Source organism: Salvelinus fontinalis, chromosome 27, assembly GCF_029448725.1.
Source record: "Salvelinus fontinalis isolate EN_2023a chromosome 27, ASM2944872v1, whole genome shotgun sequence".
In the NCBI taxonomy this organism is placed as follows: domain Eukaryota; kingdom Metazoa; phylum Chordata; class Actinopteri; order Salmoniformes; family Salmonidae; genus Salvelinus; species Salvelinus fontinalis.
In genome coordinates, this window is record NC_074691.1 from 1,664,248 (window position 1) to 1,683,283 (window position 19,036).

Below are 19,036 nucleotides of genomic sequence, written 5' to 3' on the forward strand. Positions count from 1 at the left end.
CCTGGATGAACTGCACTACCTGAGCCACTTGTGTGGGTTGTAGACTCCGTCTCATGCTACCACTAGAGTGAGAGCACCGCCAGCATTCAAAAGTGACCAAAACATCAGCCAGGAAGCATAGGAACTGAGAAGTGGTCTGTGGTCACCACCTGCAGAATCACTCCTTTTTTGGGGGTGTCTTGCTAATTGCCTATAATTTCCACCTTTTGTCTATTCCATTTGCACAACAGCATGTGAAATGTATTGTCAATCAGTGTTGCTTCCTAAGTGGACAGTTTGATTTAACAGAAGTGTGATTGACTTGGAGTTACATTGTGTTGTTTAAGTGTTCCCTTTATTTTTTTGAGCAGTGTATTTATAAAGCTCTTCTTACATCAACTGATATCTCAAAGTGCTGTACAGAAACCCAGTCTAAAACACCAAACAGCAAGCAATGCAGGTGTAGAAGCACAGTGGCTAGCAAAAACTCCCTAGAAATGCCAGAACCTAGGAAGAAACCTAGAGAGGAACCAGGCTATGATGGGTGGCCAGTCCTCTTCTGGCTGTGCCGGGTGGAGATTATAACAGAACATGGCCAAGATGTTCAAATGTTCATAAATGACCAGCATGGTCAAATAATAATAATCACAGTAGTTGTCGAGGGTGCAGCAAGTCAGTACCTCAAGAGTAAATGTCAGTTGGCTTGTCATAGCCGATCATTAAGAGTATCTCTACCGCTCCTGCTGTCTCTAGAGAGTTGAAAACAGCAGGTCTGGGACAGGTAGCACGTCCGGTGAATAGGTCAGGGTTCCATAGCCGCAGACAGAACTGTTGAAACTGGAGCAGCAGCACGGCCAGGTGGACTGGGGACAGCAAGGAGTCATCATGCCAGGTAGTCCTGAGTCATTGTCCTAGGGCTCAGGTCCTCCGAGAAAGAGAGCATACTTAAATTCACACAGGTCACTGGATAAGACAGAAGTACTCCAGATATAACAAACTGACCCTAGCCCCACGACACAATCTAATGCAGCATAAATACTGGAGGCTGAGACAGGAGGGGCCAGGAGACACTGTGGCCCCATCCGATGATACCCCCGGACAGGGCCAAACAGGAAGGATATAACCCCACCCACTTTGCCAAAGCACAGCCCCCACACCACTAGAGGGATATATTCAACCACTGAGACAAGGCCGAGTATAGCCCACAAAGATCTTGGAACGCGATAGGCCTAGAACTGCCCACCTTAGCGGGATCTTTATCTGGTTTTACAAACGGCACACCACTGCACGTTTCCACCCAGTAGGTATCACCCCACGCCATCATAAATCAATTGCTAGCGCCAAGGCCCAGAGGCCCAAGTCAGTCCCACAGACACAGATGAGAGAGTACTGAGAAACCTTATTCGATGCATACACAGTAGTAAAACATAATCTTGTAATTTTCTACCATAATGGCAGCACCTGACGTTTTCCTCCCCCGGAACACATTGGAACAGTCACATCTGCAGCTGATATAGTTACAGACATTACTGCCTCCACGCACTCATCCACAGACCCCTCCATTGCTAACTTATGTGCCGTTCGCTCACACAGGTGCTTGAACATCTTCCAGTTAGCTTTCTCAAAGCACCACCTCATGTTATTGCCTCTACTCTGCATACACACATCCATATCTACCTTACATCGAACCGGAAAATAATCACTCCCTACCGTGGTTTCTCTCAACACTCCCCATTCACACCTCCCAGCTACAAATGTAAAATTATTACACCATATTACCTTACCACCCCTACCCGTCCTATCAATCCCTTCTAACTGTGCTAATATGAGAGGTTTGCTGGCGTTATAGAAATTAACTATTACAATGTTACCTCTATTCCTACATATTTCTATCACCAGACATTCCAATTCCTGTATCTCTAATACTCTTTACGCATTCCCCTCTTTAACCAACGTAGCACAACCCCCACCCGACCCCTCCACTCTATCACACCGTACCGAACTGAATCCGGGAATCAAACTCCAGTTGAGGTTTGAGCCATGTCTATTGGACCAACACTACATCTGGTACTACATCTGGACATCCATGTCAAATAAAAACGTCTTAACCCTTTCTCCTATGCTGAGTCTCCTCACACATCTGAACAGGGAATACAACTCTGTTGCTAGACAGAACTTTAATGATATCTGTTCTTCCTCCGACCTGACCTGGGCCCAAATTCCTCACTCCTCCCCGACTCACGGCTGTCCTGTTGACTTGTACCAGACTGTGGCCCTTCTCCTTCCCAAAGGATCCCTGATGTCTAACAATATCATATTCTGACAGAATGTAAATGTTCTACATTCCCCTCTCTCCTTCAGTGACATGAATAAGGATATTTCATATATTCAAGTTTAGGAGTCAGAACCCATCAAGGTTAAGAAGAAGTCTGCAAGCCTAGAAGTGGGGCTACACACATCCAAAGATTTCCTGGAAATTACAGAAGCAACTGGAGTAATGATGCGTTGAATCAGCCAAGAGGTGGTGGGTTGGAATAACCTATTTAGTATGTTTTTTGTGGTCCTTTTATGGAACGCTAGAAGCTTAATAGCTAACAGGCAGGAGTTTAACGGGATCGGTGTCCCTAAACCGGGACGGTTGTTGCTAACGTGCACCAATGTGACTAGAATGACATTGTAGGGGCCTCCCGGGTGGCGCAGTGGTCTAGAGCACTGCATCGCAGTGCTAACTGCGCCACCAGAGTCTCTGGGTTCGCCCCCAGGCTCTGTCGCAGCCGACCGCGACCGGGAGGTCCGTGGGGCGACGCACAATTGGGATAGCGTCGTCCGGGTAAGGGAGGGTTTGGCCGGTAGGGATTTCCTTGTCTCATCGCGCTCCAGCGACTCCTGTGGCGGGCTGGGCGCAGTGCGTGCCAACCAAGGGGGCCAGGTGCACGGTGTTTCCTCCGACACATTGGTGCAGCTGGCTTCCGGGTTGGAGGCGCGCTGTGTTAAAGAAGCAGTGCGGCTTGGTTGGGTTGTGCTTCGGAGGACGCATGACTTTCGACCTTCGTCTCTCCCGAGCCCGTACGGGAGTTATAGCGATGAGACAAGATAGTAATTACTAGCGATTGGATACCACGAAAATTGGGGAGAAAAGGGGTTAACAAAAAAAAAAAAAAAAACGGAACGGGATAAAAAAAACGGAACGGGATACTCGGACTGTCCTTCCTAACCTGCGTTTGTAGCAGCTGTTGCCAACTCAACGGCTAGGAGATATCACTTCTGTAGTGAACACGAGTTCAAAGTTCATACCATTCACAATCAAAGTCCATGCTGATGTTGGCTTCATCTATAGTGATTATCTGAACCATTCTGACCCTGGATCGTCATCCTAGAGTACCCGGAACAGGAAGTTATTTTCTGGGAAAATGGCTTTTATAGTGGAGGGAGAGGGGTGTGTCTGAAAGGTTTATAACCCATTCCTCTTCACAGGGGCGGACCACTGTGAGCAGAGAAACTTATGAAAGCACAGATCTCTCATTTCGAAGCTAAAATTACATTTAATCTCTTCACAAATAATGTCATATTCAAACATTTGAATTAAACAACAATTCCATGTGAATCCGATACCTCTGACGTTTAGACTTTTCACAGTAGCGTTTATGTCATTCTATCATTGATGAGAATGTGTCAGAGGGCAACCGAACTGACATAATATACCTTAAGTACCACCGCATATGTACAGTTGGTTGGATTACCAGAATATAGTTCATTTCCCCCAACTTCTGATGTTACCCAGAATCTCTATGTTAACCCATGGGTTTCCTTATGTCACATCAGTTATAGTGGGGAGAGAGAAAAAGGGGGAAAGAGGTATTTATGACTGTCATAAACCTACCCCCAACCCAACGTCATGACAACTCCTTGCTGTACCCAGTCCACCTGGCCTTGCTGCTGTTCCAGTTTCAACTGTTCTGCCTGCGGTTTTGGAACCCCTACCTGTCCCAGACCTGCTGTTTTCAACTCTTAATGATCGGCTATGAAAAGCCAACTGACATTTATTCCTGATTATTATTTGACCATGCTTGTCATTTATGAACATTTTGAACATCTTGGCCATGTTCTGTTATAATCTCCACCCGGCACAGCCAAAAGAGGACTGGCCACACCTCATAGCCTGGTTCCTCTCTAGGTTTCTTCCTAGGTTTTGGCCTTTCTAGGGAGTTTTTCCTTGCCACCGTGCTTCTACACCTGCATTGCTTGCTGTTTGGGGTTTTAGGCTGGGTTTCTGTACAGCACTTTGAGATATTAGCTGATGTACGACGGGCTATATAAAATAAACTTGATTTGATTTTGATTTGATGTTCAAATGTAGGAACTGGGGTCTACAGTTTGACCCCACTGCTGTCTCTGGCTCTACACCCACCCCGCCCGGCCATCTAGATGTGTGAAAGTTAGTGTATAAGCTAATGATCCATCATGTATAACATTCATGGGAGTGTGTAAACTAAAAAATGTTATGACCATAGCATTTTTGTATGTTCTCTATAGTTATGTACTTGAACATGTATCAATTGACCAATTGGCAAACTCCTGGCAGACTTGATACAACATATTGTGCAGTAATGTAATTCTTCGCTGGATCAGTCTGAAACTTTGGACACACTGCTGCCATCTGGTGGCCAAAATCTAAATATATTACAACTAGACTCCTATTTGAAAGTATGGCCTTTCTCTTGCATTTGGAACAAAAAATGCAGATTTTTTTTTGGGGGGGGGGGGGGGGGGGGGGGAATGCATGTTTTTGTGTTTGTATTATCTTTTACCAGATCTAGTGTGTTATATTCTCCTACATTAATTTCAAATTTACACAAACTACAGTGTTTCCTTTCAAATGGTATCAAGCAAATGCATATAGTTGCTTCAGGTCCTGAGTTAGATTTGCGTATGTCATTTTAGGGGATTTTTTTCTAAAGTGTCCGATCCTTAATAACAGACTCAAACACAATCACACTATAGGCTAAATACAGCTCGCTTCACAGCTTCCCCGGGAAAGTCGACGTATTGTAGCAGCAAAATATGATGTGTTGCGGTGGTGCTTCAGGAGAATAGACAGACAGAATAGATAGGTAGGGAGCAGTGGAGGCTGGTGGAAGGAGCTATAGAAGGACGGGCTCATTGTAATGGCTGGAATGGAATTAATGGAACGGAGTCAAATGTGGTTTCCATATGTTTGATGTGGTTGATACCGTTGAATGTGACATAATAAGAATAATAAAAGGAATAATAAAAATAAGCTAGATGGAATTAAAAAAGTACATTTGCAGAAATATAAATGCAGGGAAGGCACTCAAGGCACTCAAACACATTTACTCTACATGACAGGGAAGCATGTCAGTTCTGTGTAACACATTTCTATCTGACTGTTCTGCCCTCTGATTACTGCTAACATGCTGTGAATGTGGGCTGTTAATTGCTAATGACTGTCACTTGCTGCCAGTGTGATTGGCTACCAGATAAAACACCTGGGGAGGGCCACATGAGACAGCAATTCCGTGTTCCAGTGGTATAGTTTACAGCTGGTCTGCTCTTGGTTGTTTGACTGTGGTGGGCCACCTACATGCCAAAGCTCCCTTTTGATTTGGCATGATGCATGTTTTTGGATGTTTGTAAGTCTTCTGAGCTTTTCCTATGCAGTGTACTTTTTACATCTGGGAAAATTAATGAGTTATATATTTTTGTGTTCTTATCTTAGTGTGACATGGATTTTCCTAGCTGTTGCAGTCTCTGGTCTGTTCCAGAGGCCTAGTTCCAAGCCCAGTTCACATCCAGGTTAGTGCTACCTAATTTTATTTATTTAACCAGGTAGGCCAGTTGAGCACAAGTTCTCATTTATAACTGCGACCTGACAGAGATAAAGCAAAGCTGGATGACAAACAACAGTTGCACATAAACAAATGTACATTCAATAACACAATAGAAAAACTATGTACAGTTGTGTAAATGTAGGTAGGCCATAGAGGTGAAATAATTACAATTTAGCATTAACACTGGTGTGAGATGTGCAGATGATGATGTGCAAGTAGAGATACTGGGGTGCAAGAGGGTAAGTAATAATATGAGGGTGACGTAGTTGGGTGTGCTGTTTACATATTGATTGGTAAGCTGCTCTGACAACTGATGCTTAGTTAGAGAGGGAGACTCCAGCTTCAGAGATTTTTGCATGTTGTCCAGTCATTTGGCAGCAGAGAATTTGAAGGAAAGGAGGTGTTGGTTTTTGTCATGACCAGTGCAATATACCTGCTGGAGCATGTGCTACGGGTGGGTGTTGCTATGGTGAGCTGAGAAGGCAGGGCTTTACCCAGCAAAGACTTATAGATGACCTGGCGCCAGTGGGTTAGGTGACGGTATTGTAGTGAGGGCCAGCCAACAAGAGCATACAGGTCGCAGTGCTGGGTAGTATAAGGGGCTTTGGTGAGACAATGGGTGGCACTGATAGACTGCATCCAATTTGCTGAGTAGTGTTGGAGGCTATTTTGTAAATGACGTCGCCGAAGTCAAGGATTGGAAGGATAGGCAATTTTACGAGGGTATGTTTGGCAGCATGAGTGAAGGAGGCATTGTTGTGAAATAGGAAGCCGATTTAATTTAGGATTGGAGATGCTTAATGTGAGTCTGGAAGGAGAGTTTAGTCTAACCTAACACCTAGGTAGTTGTCCACATTATTTTATGTCAGAACTGTCCAGAGTAGTGATGCTAGTCGGACGGGAAGGTGCAGGCAGAAATCGGTTGAAGAGCATGCACTTAGTTTTACTAGCATTTAAAAGCAGTTGGATGCCACGGAAGGCGTGTTGTATGGCATTGAAGCTCGTCTGGAGGTTAGTTAGCACAGTGTCCAAAGAAGGGCCAGAAGTATACAGAATGGTGTCATCTGTGTAGAGGTGTATTAGAGAATCACCAGCAGCAAGAGCGACATCATTGCTATATACAGAGAAAAGAGTTTGCCTAAGAACTGAACCCTGTGACACCCCCAGAGACTGCCGGAGGTCCGGACAACAGGCCCTCTGATTTGACACACTGGAATCTATCGGAGAAGTAGTTGGTGAGGCAGTCATTTGAGAAACCAAAGCTATTGAGTCTGCCAATAAGAATGCGGTGATTGACAGTCGAAAGCCTTGGCCAGGTTGATGAATACGGTTGCACAGTATTGTCTTCTATTGATGGCGGTTATGATATCGTTTAGGACCTTGAACATGGCTGAGGTGCACCCATGACCAGCTCGGAAAACAGATTGCATAGTGAAGCGACGGTGGGATTTGAAATGGTTGGTCATCTGTTTGTTAACTTGGCTTTTGAAGATTTTTGTAAGGGGATCTCAGACGATACCAAAGAGGTTAAATAGACTAATAGGGGTTGCAACAATTTTGGCAGATAATTTGAGGTCCATATTGTATAGCCCAGCTGTTTTGTAGGGATCCTGAATTTGCAGCTCTTTCATAACATTGGCTGTCTGGTTTTGGGTGAAGGCGAAGTTGGTGGGGGTTTGGGCAAGTTGCTGCAGGGCGTGCTGAGCTGTTGGCCGGGGTAGGAGTTGCCAGGTAGAAAGCATGGCCAGCTGTAGAGGAATGCATGTTGATATGATCAATAATCGTAGCTTTATCGGTGGTGAGTGTTTCCTATCCTCAGTGCTGGGAGGAGGTGCTCTTAATCTCCATTGACATTAGTGTCCCAGAACTTTTTGGTGTCAGTGCTACAGGAAGCAAGGTTCTGTTTGAAAAAGCTAGCCTTAGCTTTCCTAACCGACTGAGTTTATTGGTTCCTGACTTCCCTGAAAAGCTGCATATCGCGGGGGCTATTTGATGCTAATGCAGAACGCCACAGAATGTTTTTGTGCTGGTCAAGGGCAGTAAAGTCTGGGGTGAACTAAGTGTTATATCTGGTCTTAGTTCTACACTTTTAGAATGGGGCATGCTTATTTAAGATGGAGAGGAAAGCCCTTTTGAAGAGCAACCAGGCATCCTCTACTGACGGGATGAGGTCAATATCCTTCCAGGATACCCGGGCCAGGTCGATTGGAAAGGCCTGCTCACTGAAGTGTTTGACAGTGATGGGTTTTTGTTTGACCGTGGACCCATTATGCACACAAGCAATGAGGCAGTGATCACTGAGATCCTGGTTGAAGACAGCAGAGGTGTATTTAGAGGGCAAGCTGGTAAGGATGATATCTATGAGGGTGCCCGTGTTCACGGATTTGGGGTTGTACCTGGTAGGTTCATTGATAATTTGGTTGAGATTGAGGGCATCTAGCTTATATTGTAGGATGGCCGGGATGTTGAGCATGTCCCAGCTAAGGTCACCTAACCGTACGAACTCTGAAGATAGATGGGGGGGTGATCAATTCACATATGGTGTCCAGGGACCAGCTGGGGGCTGAAGGTTGTCTATAACAAGCAGCAACGGTGAGAAACTTGTTTCTGGAAAGGTGCTGTTTTTTTTTTTTAAAGTAGACGCTTGACTTGTTTGGGCACAGACCTGGATAGCCTGCAGAGTTCTGTCATGCTATATCTACAGTAGTTTTCAACTCTGCCACCTTTGGCAGTTCTATCTTGTCGGAAATGTTATAGTTAGGGATGGACATTTTTGGTGGCCTTCCTAAGCCAGGATTCAGACACGGCTAGGACATACGGGTTGGCGGAGTGTGGTAAAGCGTAGAGTAAATCAACTTGAGGCTTTCAATGTTAACATGCATGAAACAATGCTTTTAAGGTTACAGAAGTCAACAAATGAGAGCGCCTGGGGAATGGGAGTGATGCTGGGGGCTGCAGGGCCTTCTTGGTTAACATCTACATCACCGGAGTAGGATAAGAGTATGGCTGAAGGCCAAAAACGGGTCTTCTAGTGCGTTCGGAACAGAGTAAAAGGAGCAGATTTCTGGGCGCGGTAGAATAGATTCAAGGCATAATGTACCGACAAGGGTGTGGTAGGACGTGAGTACAGTGGAGGTAAGCCTAGTCATTGAGTGACGATGAGAGGTTTTGACTCTAGATGCACCTTTTAAGCCAGGTGAGGTCACCGCGTGTGGGGGGTGGAACAAAAGGGCTAGCTGAGGCATATTGATCATGGCTGGAGGCTCTACAGTGAAATAAGACTAACCAAAATGGCAGTAGACAAGCCATCTTGACATTAGGGAGAGGCATGTGTAGCCAAGTGATCGTAGGGTCCAGTGAGCTGGAGGCACAGCAATTTCAGACAGCTAGCAGGCCGGGGCTAGCAGATGGGCCTCGGATGTCGCAACGGGAGAGTCTGAAGTAACCCCCTCGGACGGTTACATCGGCAGACCAGTCGTGATGGATCGGCGGAGCTCCGTGTCGGCAGCAAATGGTCCAAGTCAATTGGCAAAAGTTACTGAACCCCAGGAATTGTCTGGATCTCTTCGGCTAGCAGGGAGATGGGTCCTAGCTCGAGGCTAGCTCCAGGACAGATGTTAGCCAGGAGTAGCCACTCGGATAGCAGCTAGCTGCGACGATCCGGCGTAAAAGTTCAGAGCTTGCAGTAGGAATCTGGAGATGTGGTAGAGAAAAAGCAGTCTGGTATGCTCTGGGTTGATATTGCGCTCTGCAGACGGGCAGGAATTGACCGGGCTGAGGCTGGCAGATGTCTGAGTCAATGGTTATGCCCGCTAGCAGTGGCTAACTGACTACTAGCAGCTAGCTTCTGAAGGGGGTTCCGGGTCTAAAGTATAAAAAAATATTAGATCCATACCACATTGGGTGAGGTGGGTTGCAGGAGAGCATGTCTGTAGATTGAGACTAAAAATGTATATGAAGAATAAGTGATATGCACGGGACAAGACAAACTAAACAGACTGCTACGCCAAATTATCTTAGTTGTGTAATTTTTGCCTGTATTGTATCTGTACCTACTTACCACTGATCAATATGACTTACTGGCACCTTCTCTCCAAACAGATGGTGGTTTGAGGTCTGAGTGCCTTTGGAATATCGTGAGGATAACATTGGACGAAGCTCTGGCTGTGGGGAGCCAGCTAGAAATTGCTGCCATCAGTGAGTAGATTGAGTACAGAAGAATCTCCACGTTTTATGTGAACGTTCCTCTCAAATCTGCTCTGCTCTTATCCACCACTGTGCTTTCAGATGGCACTGACATTATACCTTTGTCGCCCACCTTGGCTGCCCAGTGTGGATACAGCATGGACTCTGACCCTTGGGGGAACACTAAAGTCTTTGTGTCCTTGTTGGGCTGTTATGTTGACAACCAGGTAAATCTTAAAGGGACATTTAGGTTCACAAATGACAACTATGGGGTTTCTCGATCTGGTCCTTTGACAAGCTGGTTATCTCGTGTCTGTTAACTCCTTGAGTCACCAATGTGTATTCATTTAGGGAAACTAATGTCAAAAGCTCTTGCAACACTACCAGCGTTCTAGGTAGTCAACCCTATTTTCAGCCAGTTATGTTTAGTGCATAATGAACTTGACCCAGTACTAAATTTGTTCCATAGGCGGATGAGACATTTAACCTTGGCCTGCGATTCCAAATGTATGGCGATGGCCTGTCAAAGCAGGTCCAGCATGACGTGACCGAGACATGCAGCTACTCCCGCTGGGCGTCCCGGGAAATTCTCTGTGACAGGAACTACATGGAGGTGAGGCAATCCTGATCATCCCTAGATTTTCAGGTACATTTACAGTACATTTGGATTGGGGGGGGGATGCTGGCAGGCAATGGTTGGGTTAGAATTTACTGAGCACGCTTTGGCGACTTGCTCTGTCCCTTAGGTGTCAACCCTCATGGTCACTCCAGAAGTCCCAGTCACCATGGATGGCCAGAAAGTTCAAGAGACCTGGCAGGATGCCATCCCTGACGTAGGTCTCATGAATAGATTGTTTTTATACACCTGGCATGAATGACTTGTCTAAACTGAGATGCTATTTTCCCTTGGCAGGCCGTTGCGCCAAACAGCATCTGGAAGATGACATTCCACACCCCTGACTCGAAGGTCATGGTGCTGAAGGATGCTCACCGAGCTGGCTACGGTGCAATGACTACCCCAACAAGACTGGTGTTGCGAAGCCCCTACAACATGCCGGAGACCTACGCTGAAGAAGTGAGCCTCTGCCCAAGCATCTTCTGCATCCTGGTGTATCACTTCCCTGTTAACATGGCAGACATTTATTGGCTAGAATATGCCTGTCATGTAGAAGGATCATTGTCCTTCTCTCCCCAGGTGGCAGGAGTTCCCATGGAGGTCTTCAGTGTGTCCACTTACTACAAGCAGGTTCGCAGGTTGGCCATCATGGTTTCGACTGCTGTCTGTCCTACAGGTATGTGTATATGCTGTTTAAATGGGACTTTCACTATGTTTTCATTCCTGCTTGGAGTACTGCTGTAGCATTGTTGTCCCAGCTTCATTTATCACACCTGACTGAACTGATTGGTGAACCCCCTTGATTAGTTGTATTGTCAGCTTCACCACTGAGCTGGGGTATCTTAGCATTGCGGATCAGTAATTAATGTGCCTATATAATTGCTCATTTGGTTCCTCTGCAGGTGGCTTGATCTTCACTGATGAGGTGATCACCTGGTACGTGCCTCGCCGCATCCCCACGCTGAGCTCTAGCGCCGTCAAGATCCTGGAGACTCACATGGGCATTGATGGCCAGAGGTTGGACAAAACCATGATGGCCATCAGACGCTACAAGCTGTCAATCACAGAGTCTCATGTTGTCATTGAGCTTCCTGTGGAGTCACCTGATGGCTACTACAAGGTCTGACATGACTTACATGTTCATTACGGCACAACTAACAATTTGTCATGGTTAATTAGCATATTGGACTTGTCAATTTATCTGTTTGGTGCCAACTGAACACAACCCTCTTAAGATTACATGAATTACCTGATTTGTAATTATTTCATTCTGAGTGCAGAGTCACGCTCCAGATTATTCATACCACATAACCTACACTGTTGAACCCATGCTTGAGTTGCTGTGGAGGGCAGAGGACACACAGGCTGACACGAGATATAAAGTCCTCTTTCCCATCACTACCCCTCTGATGCCCAGGCCTCCACATGTTACTGAAAGTAAGTCTGCTTCATTTGTAGTAAAGGCAGGCTGTTCAGTGCTGAACTGTTTCCCAACGTCTAAACAGGTGCTAGCCCAAGTAGGAAGTCATAGCTTGCTGGTCTCGGATACAAAAATGACACTGATGGCTCTAATTCAATTACTATCTGCAATGTTTTGTGCATGAACACACCCCATTAAACGTAGCTGTTTAATCCATATTGGCCTCTACCCTTTGTCTTCTAGACATAGTTCCTGAGCAGAAGGTGTTCAATGTCCTTTTAGGGACCTTCCTCCATGATGTGGTGCTGATTAACATTACTTTCACTACTGGGGTGCTGACTGTCACGGAGTGCAATGCCAGAGGCTTTGACTTTCAGGAGCACCGCTTCGCCAACAGCTCAAAGACCTTCTCGCTGCAAGTGCCCTTCTCGGATGAAGTTGTCCTGAAACATGTAAGTCCCTTTGGTCAAATCAATTTGTAGAATGTTGTAAATATATTTATGCCAGTAGAAGATCTCGTAAAATAACATTTGGGGATTTTCAGTTTAGAGTACTTGAACAGATGACATGCAGAACACTACCAACATGTAATGCTCTTTCTCCACAATCTGCAGAACCCTAATCCCTTGACAACTGTCTACTTCCTCCCTCTGGTCTTCGGTCTGCTCATCCTGCCTGAACAAATCCCATTCCCCCACCCTGTGGAGCTGGAGGCCTCCCTGGAAGATGTTGGTAAGGCCACTTGGGTTAAATCTCCTCTAGCTCCCTTCAGTAGAATGACTCAAGGATGTTAGGCATCAAATTACATGCACCCAGCCAGGTGTTTCAGATCAACTGAAGGATTAGATTATTATTTGTCATGACAGAACTGAATTTTTCCTTAACCCCTTTAGTTCCTCCCACCACCACCGGATTCTGCGACCAGGAAAATTTCTACATTTCTGTGAAATATGGGAGCCAAGGGGACAACTTCCAAATCATGATGCTTCATGCTGGTTCATGGCGGGAGCTAGACATTGAGCTGTATAGTCCCACTGACAACAGCACTCACGTCAGTATCGTAGTGCCGTACACCGCTCCTGATACAGTTTTTGAGGTATGAGCTGTCGGCTCATGTTTACTTGTAGCTCTAATGCCACTACACTACCCTTGTAAGCCAAATGTCTGTAACAATGGTGATTCATGTGGATCAGCTGACTTCATTGAACTACCTAATAAGCCAGGGGTTGTCAGACCCAGTTTCCAGATTTGTACATTTCCGGGGCCAAGTAGCATTGACTGTTCCTGACCATCAGTTTAATCTTGTCCAGCTGTTATATTGTACTTGCCTACCCCTGAATTATTTGTTTTTTTAAGATGGTGCAGTCTGACTCTATCAGAGCCAGAGTAGACTTGTTGCTCTTGGAGACCCCTAACATGTGGCAACTCAACGACCTCTCGCTTGCCTGCTACTTCCCCTTAATCATGACTGGTTTGTTTTAAATTGAGTCATATGCTTTATACTTGACTAAGACTACTAGAAAGTTATAAAGAGCTGATTAAATATTACATTAACAGCATGTTGAATTGGGTAAGGGTACATTACCTTTTCTACACTTGCTTTGTTGAACACTTTGCTTTTATTTCAGAGTGCTACTCCAATGGCACAGTGACTGCACTGGCAGTGAAGGTGGAATCTGTTCGCAACCTAAACCCTGAATACCTGACCTTGAGTGACCAGTCATGTAAACCTGTCTTCAGCAATGACCGCTTTGCCTTCTTCTCCTTCAGCCTCAACTCCTGTGGCACCACCAGAACAGTAAGACTGTTTCTGGGCCCGTAGTTGTAAAGTGTCTCAGATTAGGAGTGCTGAGCTGTGACCCAGTTTAATTGCAGTGGTTATTTGCGCCAATGTTAGCACTCCTGTGCTGACACAGGCTCAGGTGTCTAGACTTTACCTTTCTGTACTGTAAATTACTTGTCTAATGCTGTACTTGTACTGATAAGTTTGCAGCTCTAATAGGCCTTCCCTCGCTTTGTAGTTCTTTGACAATGTCATGGTGTACGAGAATGAAATCGCCATTCACCACAGCATGGGCAAACATCAAAGTAGGAAAGGTCTAATCAATCCAGACTATCGGTAAGAATGTGCCACTAGGTTTTGACCGCCCCTCAGTCATATGCGTATCCCTCACTGGTTTAACTGCTTCTTTCAGGCACACAGTCTCCTGCTACTACCTGCTCAACGACGCTGACACCATGGCATTCCGCACTACGCCAAGGAACAGCGACCCTAAGGCTGATCCTGGAGTGGGACAGCTAGTGGTCCAAATGAGACAAGCCCAGGGTAAAACTAGACTAGTTTGGGTGCAACCCTGTCTGAATATGGGTGTTCTATTCACTAAATGTTGAGGTTACATTTTTACCTTGAACCTAAACTTAAGTAGGCTATATTTTTCCAACCATGGTTGTCTTAAATCTTATGGCTGGGGGGGGGGGTAGGGTTTCCTATTTCATTAACATCTAATCACATGGCTGCCCTGACTTTTTGCATTCCCCCTTTACACTGCTGCTATATCTATGCATAGTCACTTTAATAACTCTACTTGTATGTATTACCTTGACTTTTTATTTTATTTAACCAGGTAGGCTAGTTGAGAACAAGTTCTCATTTACAACTGCGACCTGGCCAAGATAAAGCATAGCACTGTGAACAGACAACAACACAGAGTTACACATGGAGTAAACAATAAACAAGTCAATAACACAGTAGGGGGAAAAATTAGTCTATATACATTGTGTGCAAAAGGCATGAGGTAGGCAATAGGCCATAGGAGCGAATAATTACAATTTAGCAGATTAACACGAGTGAAATCATCAGATGATCATGTGCAAGTAGAGCTACTGGTGTGCAGAAAAATAAATAAAAACGGTAAGGGGATGAGGTGGGCTGTTTACAGATGGACTATGTGCAGCGATCGGTTAGCTGCTCAGATGGCAGATGTTTAAAGTTGGTGAGGGAAATTAAAGTCCAACTTCAGTGCCCATGTACATTGACTCTGTATCTGTATATAGCCTCGCTGTTATTTTACTGCTGCTCTTTAATTATTTGCTACTTATTTCTTTTGTAGGTATTTTTAAAACCGCTTTTAATTACTTGCAAGAATACCTCTTGTATTTGGCTCATGTGACAATTTGATTTCTGTTTTCAGAGGTTTCTTATGACTTATTCTACCAAACTGAGGACTACCCAGTGGTGAAGTACTTGAAACAGCCTCTGTATTTTGAGGTGGAGCTGATGCGGTCTACTGACCCTCGGCTTGCACTGGTCTTGGAGAACTGCTGGGCAACTCTACATGAGGACAGGACCACTCTACCTAGCTGGGACCTCATTGTGGACGGGTAGCTAGCATGACTTTTGATATACAAACTTGAAGACTTGTCTTGGGCAGGATAACCAAGTGACATTTACTAGGATTTAAACATTAAGGGTCTACTTGTCTTAATTTCTTGTTGCCAGCAGTTTGCTGGGCAAAAAAGTAAACGGTCCTGAAAATGGGACCTGTCTTTCAAAGAATGTGTAAAAATCCATAACTTCACAGAACTTCATTGCAAAGGGTTTAAACACTTTCCCCTGCTTGTTCATTGAACCATAAACAATTAGTGAACATGCACCAGTGGAACGGTTAAGACGCTTACATACGGTAGACAATTAAGGGGACCATTATGGAAACTTAGGCCACTAGAGGACTTTCTACTGACTCTGGAAAACACCAAGAAAGATTCCCAGGGTCCCTGCTCAGCTATGTGAACGTGCCTTAGGCATGCTGCAAGGAGGCATGAGGACTGCAAACATTGCCAGGGCAATAAATTGCGATGTCCGTGCTGTGAGACGACCAAGACAGTGCTACAGGACGGACAGCTGATCGTCCTCGCAGTGGCAGACCACGTGTAACACCTGCCCAGGATTGGTACATCCCAACATTACACGTGTGGGACAGGATGGCAACCACTGCCTGATTTTTACTCCAAGAACGCACAATCCCTCCATCAGTGCTCAGTGTTTGCAATAGGCCTGTTGTAAGGCAGGTCCTCACCAGACATCACCGGCAACTACGTCGCCTATGGGCACAAACCCACTGTCGCTGGATCAGACAGGACAGGCAAAGGGTGCTTTTCACTGCCGAGTCGCGGTTTTGTCTCACCAGGGGTGATGGTCAGATTCGCGTTTATTGTCACTGGAATGAGCGTTACACTGAGGCCTGTACTCTGGAGCGGGATAGATTTGGCGGTGGAGGGGCCGTCATGGTCTGGGGCGGTGTCACAGCATCATCAGACTGAGCTTGTGAGATTGACGACAATGCTGTGCATTACAGGGAAGACATCCTCCTCCCTCATGTGGCACCCTTCCTGCAGGCTCATCCTGACATGACAATGCCATATTGCTCGTACTGTGTGTTTTCCTGCAAGACGAATGTCAGTTCTGCCATGGCCAGCGACGAGGACGGAGCACGTCTGGGACCGGTTGGCTCGGCGGGTGAGGGCCTTGGTGGAAGAGTGGGTTAATATTTTACAGCAAGAACTGGCAAATCTGGTGCAGTCCATGAGGTGATGGAGTACTTAATGCAGCTGGTGGCCACACCAGATACTGACTGCTATTTTTGACCCCCCCTTTGTTCAGGGACACATTATTCCATTTCTGTTAGTCACATGTCTGTGGAACTTGTTCAGTTTCTCTCAGTTGTTGAATCTTATGTTCATAAATATTTACACATTAAGTTTAATGAAAATGAATATAGTTGACTGAGGACAACTTTTTTTTTTTTTTTTGATTTTTATGAACCCTGAATTATTTCTGCTATATCAATCTCACTCCATTGTGTGGACGGCCTTTGGCTGGAGTGATGTGGAGTGGTAGCCAGGCTGAAAATGATTAGAACCCAGGGTCAGTCACTACACACCAAACGGGGAGGGACTACTTGAACTTAACCAAGAAATTGGTGTTCTGTTGCCTAACATTTAAAGCAAATGTATTCTCTTGTTTCCCTCAGTTGTGAGAATCTTGATGACCGCTACATCCTAGTCTTCCATCCAGTTGTTGCAGACGTCAGGGTTCATGTACCCACTCACATCAAACGCTTCTCAGTCAAGATGTTCACCTTCATCACGGATGGGACGGTCCTGAAAGAACAGGTAATTTAGACCAGTTGCTCTGAAGGGCCTACATTCTTCTAGCTTGAGTCATTTAAAAAAAAAAAAATATATATATATATATATATATATATATATATATACAATAACTCTCCTCTCCATAGATCTTTGTTCATTGTGATGCAGTCCTCTGCGACACCACCAAACCTGATGGCATCTGCTCTGGCCAGTGTGCAAGCCCCCTTAGGAACGCAGAGCCTCTCAAACCAACTGGCTCAAGAAGTATGTTCATAACTCTACCCCTCTTGAGATTTCTAGCCTCCAATGGCCCTGTAAGGTTAGCCACATTTAGTATGAACTTCATCCTGTCCTCCTGACCCTTTGTATGATCTTGTTCTAGGTCGCAGAGCTGCAGACATCAGCCATCTGCAGATCTCATCTGGACCTATTCTTCTGTCTGGCTCATTTAACTTTGTTTAAAAAAATGTAATAAAAGTATTCCTTTTATTTGTTTTTGCTTCATTGTACAATTTTAAATGTAAATTCAGATTGGTTAAATCAGCATTTTAAAACCTCTACCGCTTCTCTCTCCCAGATCTGGGATCCTCCTCATCAAAAAAGCTGACTAGCATAGCCTAGCCTAATGGGACAGGGATATTATAATTTTCTTTTTAATCAGAAGTCCAATACAGCAAATGAAAGCTGAAACATCTTGTGAATCCAGCCATCATTTCCGATTTTTAAAATGTTTTACAGCAAACACTATGGCTATTGTGGTTAGCTAATAGAAATACAAACACACACCTGCATCTTTTCACCATGTTTCTACCGCATAGGTAGCTTACACAAAATAGAGAATTAGTCACTAACCAAGAAACAACTTCATCAGATGAGTCTTGTAACATGTTATACGATAAATTTATGTTTTGTTTGAAAATGTGCATATTTAGAGCTGCAAATCGTTGTTATACATTGAATATGTAGCAACATTTTCCCAGAATGTCCGGAGATATTTTGGACACTCACCTAATCTGACCAAAGAACTCATAATAAACTTTACATAAAATTACTTGTATTGCAAATGAAAGATACACTGGTTCTTAATGCAACTGCTGTGTTAGTTTTAAAAATCTAACTTTACTACAAAATACATTGAGACGCTCACATAATCTCCGCCCTGTTGGATTCTACATAATCCACAGAAATGCAAAATAACATGTTTTCTTTCTTTTGCTGAGCTTTCATCAATGTTGTACAAGGAGTCCTATTTCCAGAATAAATCGTTTGGTTTTAGAATGTTCATTTCTTCTGTCGAATTCGCGCCACAATCCTAGCCAAGGTTGCTAACATTCCCATCCTCTTGGCGCAAAGAACGGAAAACTCAAAGTCCCAATAAATGTTGAATAAACTGATAAAACTCGGTTGAGAACCTACTTTATGATATATGTATCAAATCAGAGCCGGAGATATTCGCCGTGTATACCGAACGCTTTTCAGAAGACAATGTCGAGCTCCTCTGCACGCCTTCGAGGACAAATAAAATACCGGACCTGTCACTCCAAAAGCTCTTATTCGACCTCAGATCAAGCTAGACACCCCATTCCACCTTCCACTGCCTGTTGACATCTAGTGGAAGGCGTATGAAGTGCATGCATATCGATAAATAACAGCCAGTTGAATAGGCAGGACATGAAACAGAGCCTCGTTTTCAGATTTTTCACTTTCTATATGGAAGTCTGCTGCCAAATGAGTGCTGTTTTACGCACAGATATAATTCAAACAGTTTCAGAAAATTTAGTGTTTCCTATCCAATAGTAATAATATGCATATTGTATGATCTAGAATAGAGTACGAGGC

General features: G+C 44.7%; 1 protein-coding gene across 1 annotated transcript in view; it reads left to right on the forward strand.

The window, feature by feature from the left end:
• The window catches only part of LOC129824847 (uncharacterized), a 67,563-nt gene extending 49,877 nt beyond the window's left edge, over nt 1-17,686 (forward strand). Inside the window, exons 13-32 of the mRNA XM_055884351.1 lie at nt 5,717-5,793; nt 9,930-10,025; nt 10,116-10,240; nt 10,483-10,626; nt 10,760-10,846; nt 10,927-11,088; nt 11,209-11,305; nt 11,532-11,749; nt 11,910-12,066; nt 12,293-12,501; nt 12,664-12,781; nt 12,943-13,145; nt 13,406-13,520; nt 13,678-13,847; nt 14,071-14,168; nt 14,245-14,375; nt 15,241-15,430; nt 17,080-17,221; nt 17,344-17,461; nt 17,580-17,686. Of these exons, the coding sequence (XP_055740326.1) occupies nt 5,717-5,793; nt 9,930-10,025; nt 10,116-10,240; nt 10,483-10,626; nt 10,760-10,846; nt 10,927-11,088; nt 11,209-11,305; nt 11,532-11,749; nt 11,910-12,066; nt 12,293-12,501; nt 12,664-12,781; nt 12,943-13,145; nt 13,406-13,520; nt 13,678-13,847; nt 14,071-14,168; nt 14,245-14,375; nt 15,241-15,430; nt 17,080-17,221; nt 17,344-17,461; nt 17,580-17,659 (2,737 nt within the window). The 3' untranslated portion in view covers nt 17,660-17,686. The remainder of the gene's footprint in view (nt 1-5,716; nt 5,794-9,929; nt 10,026-10,115; nt 10,241-10,482; nt 10,627-10,759; nt 10,847-10,926; nt 11,089-11,208; nt 11,306-11,531; nt 11,750-11,909; nt 12,067-12,292; nt 12,502-12,663; nt 12,782-12,942; nt 13,146-13,405; nt 13,521-13,677; nt 13,848-14,070; nt 14,169-14,244; nt 14,376-15,240; nt 15,431-17,079; nt 17,222-17,343; nt 17,462-17,579) is intronic.
• Nucleotides 17,687-19,036: the final 1,350 nt, after the last annotated feature.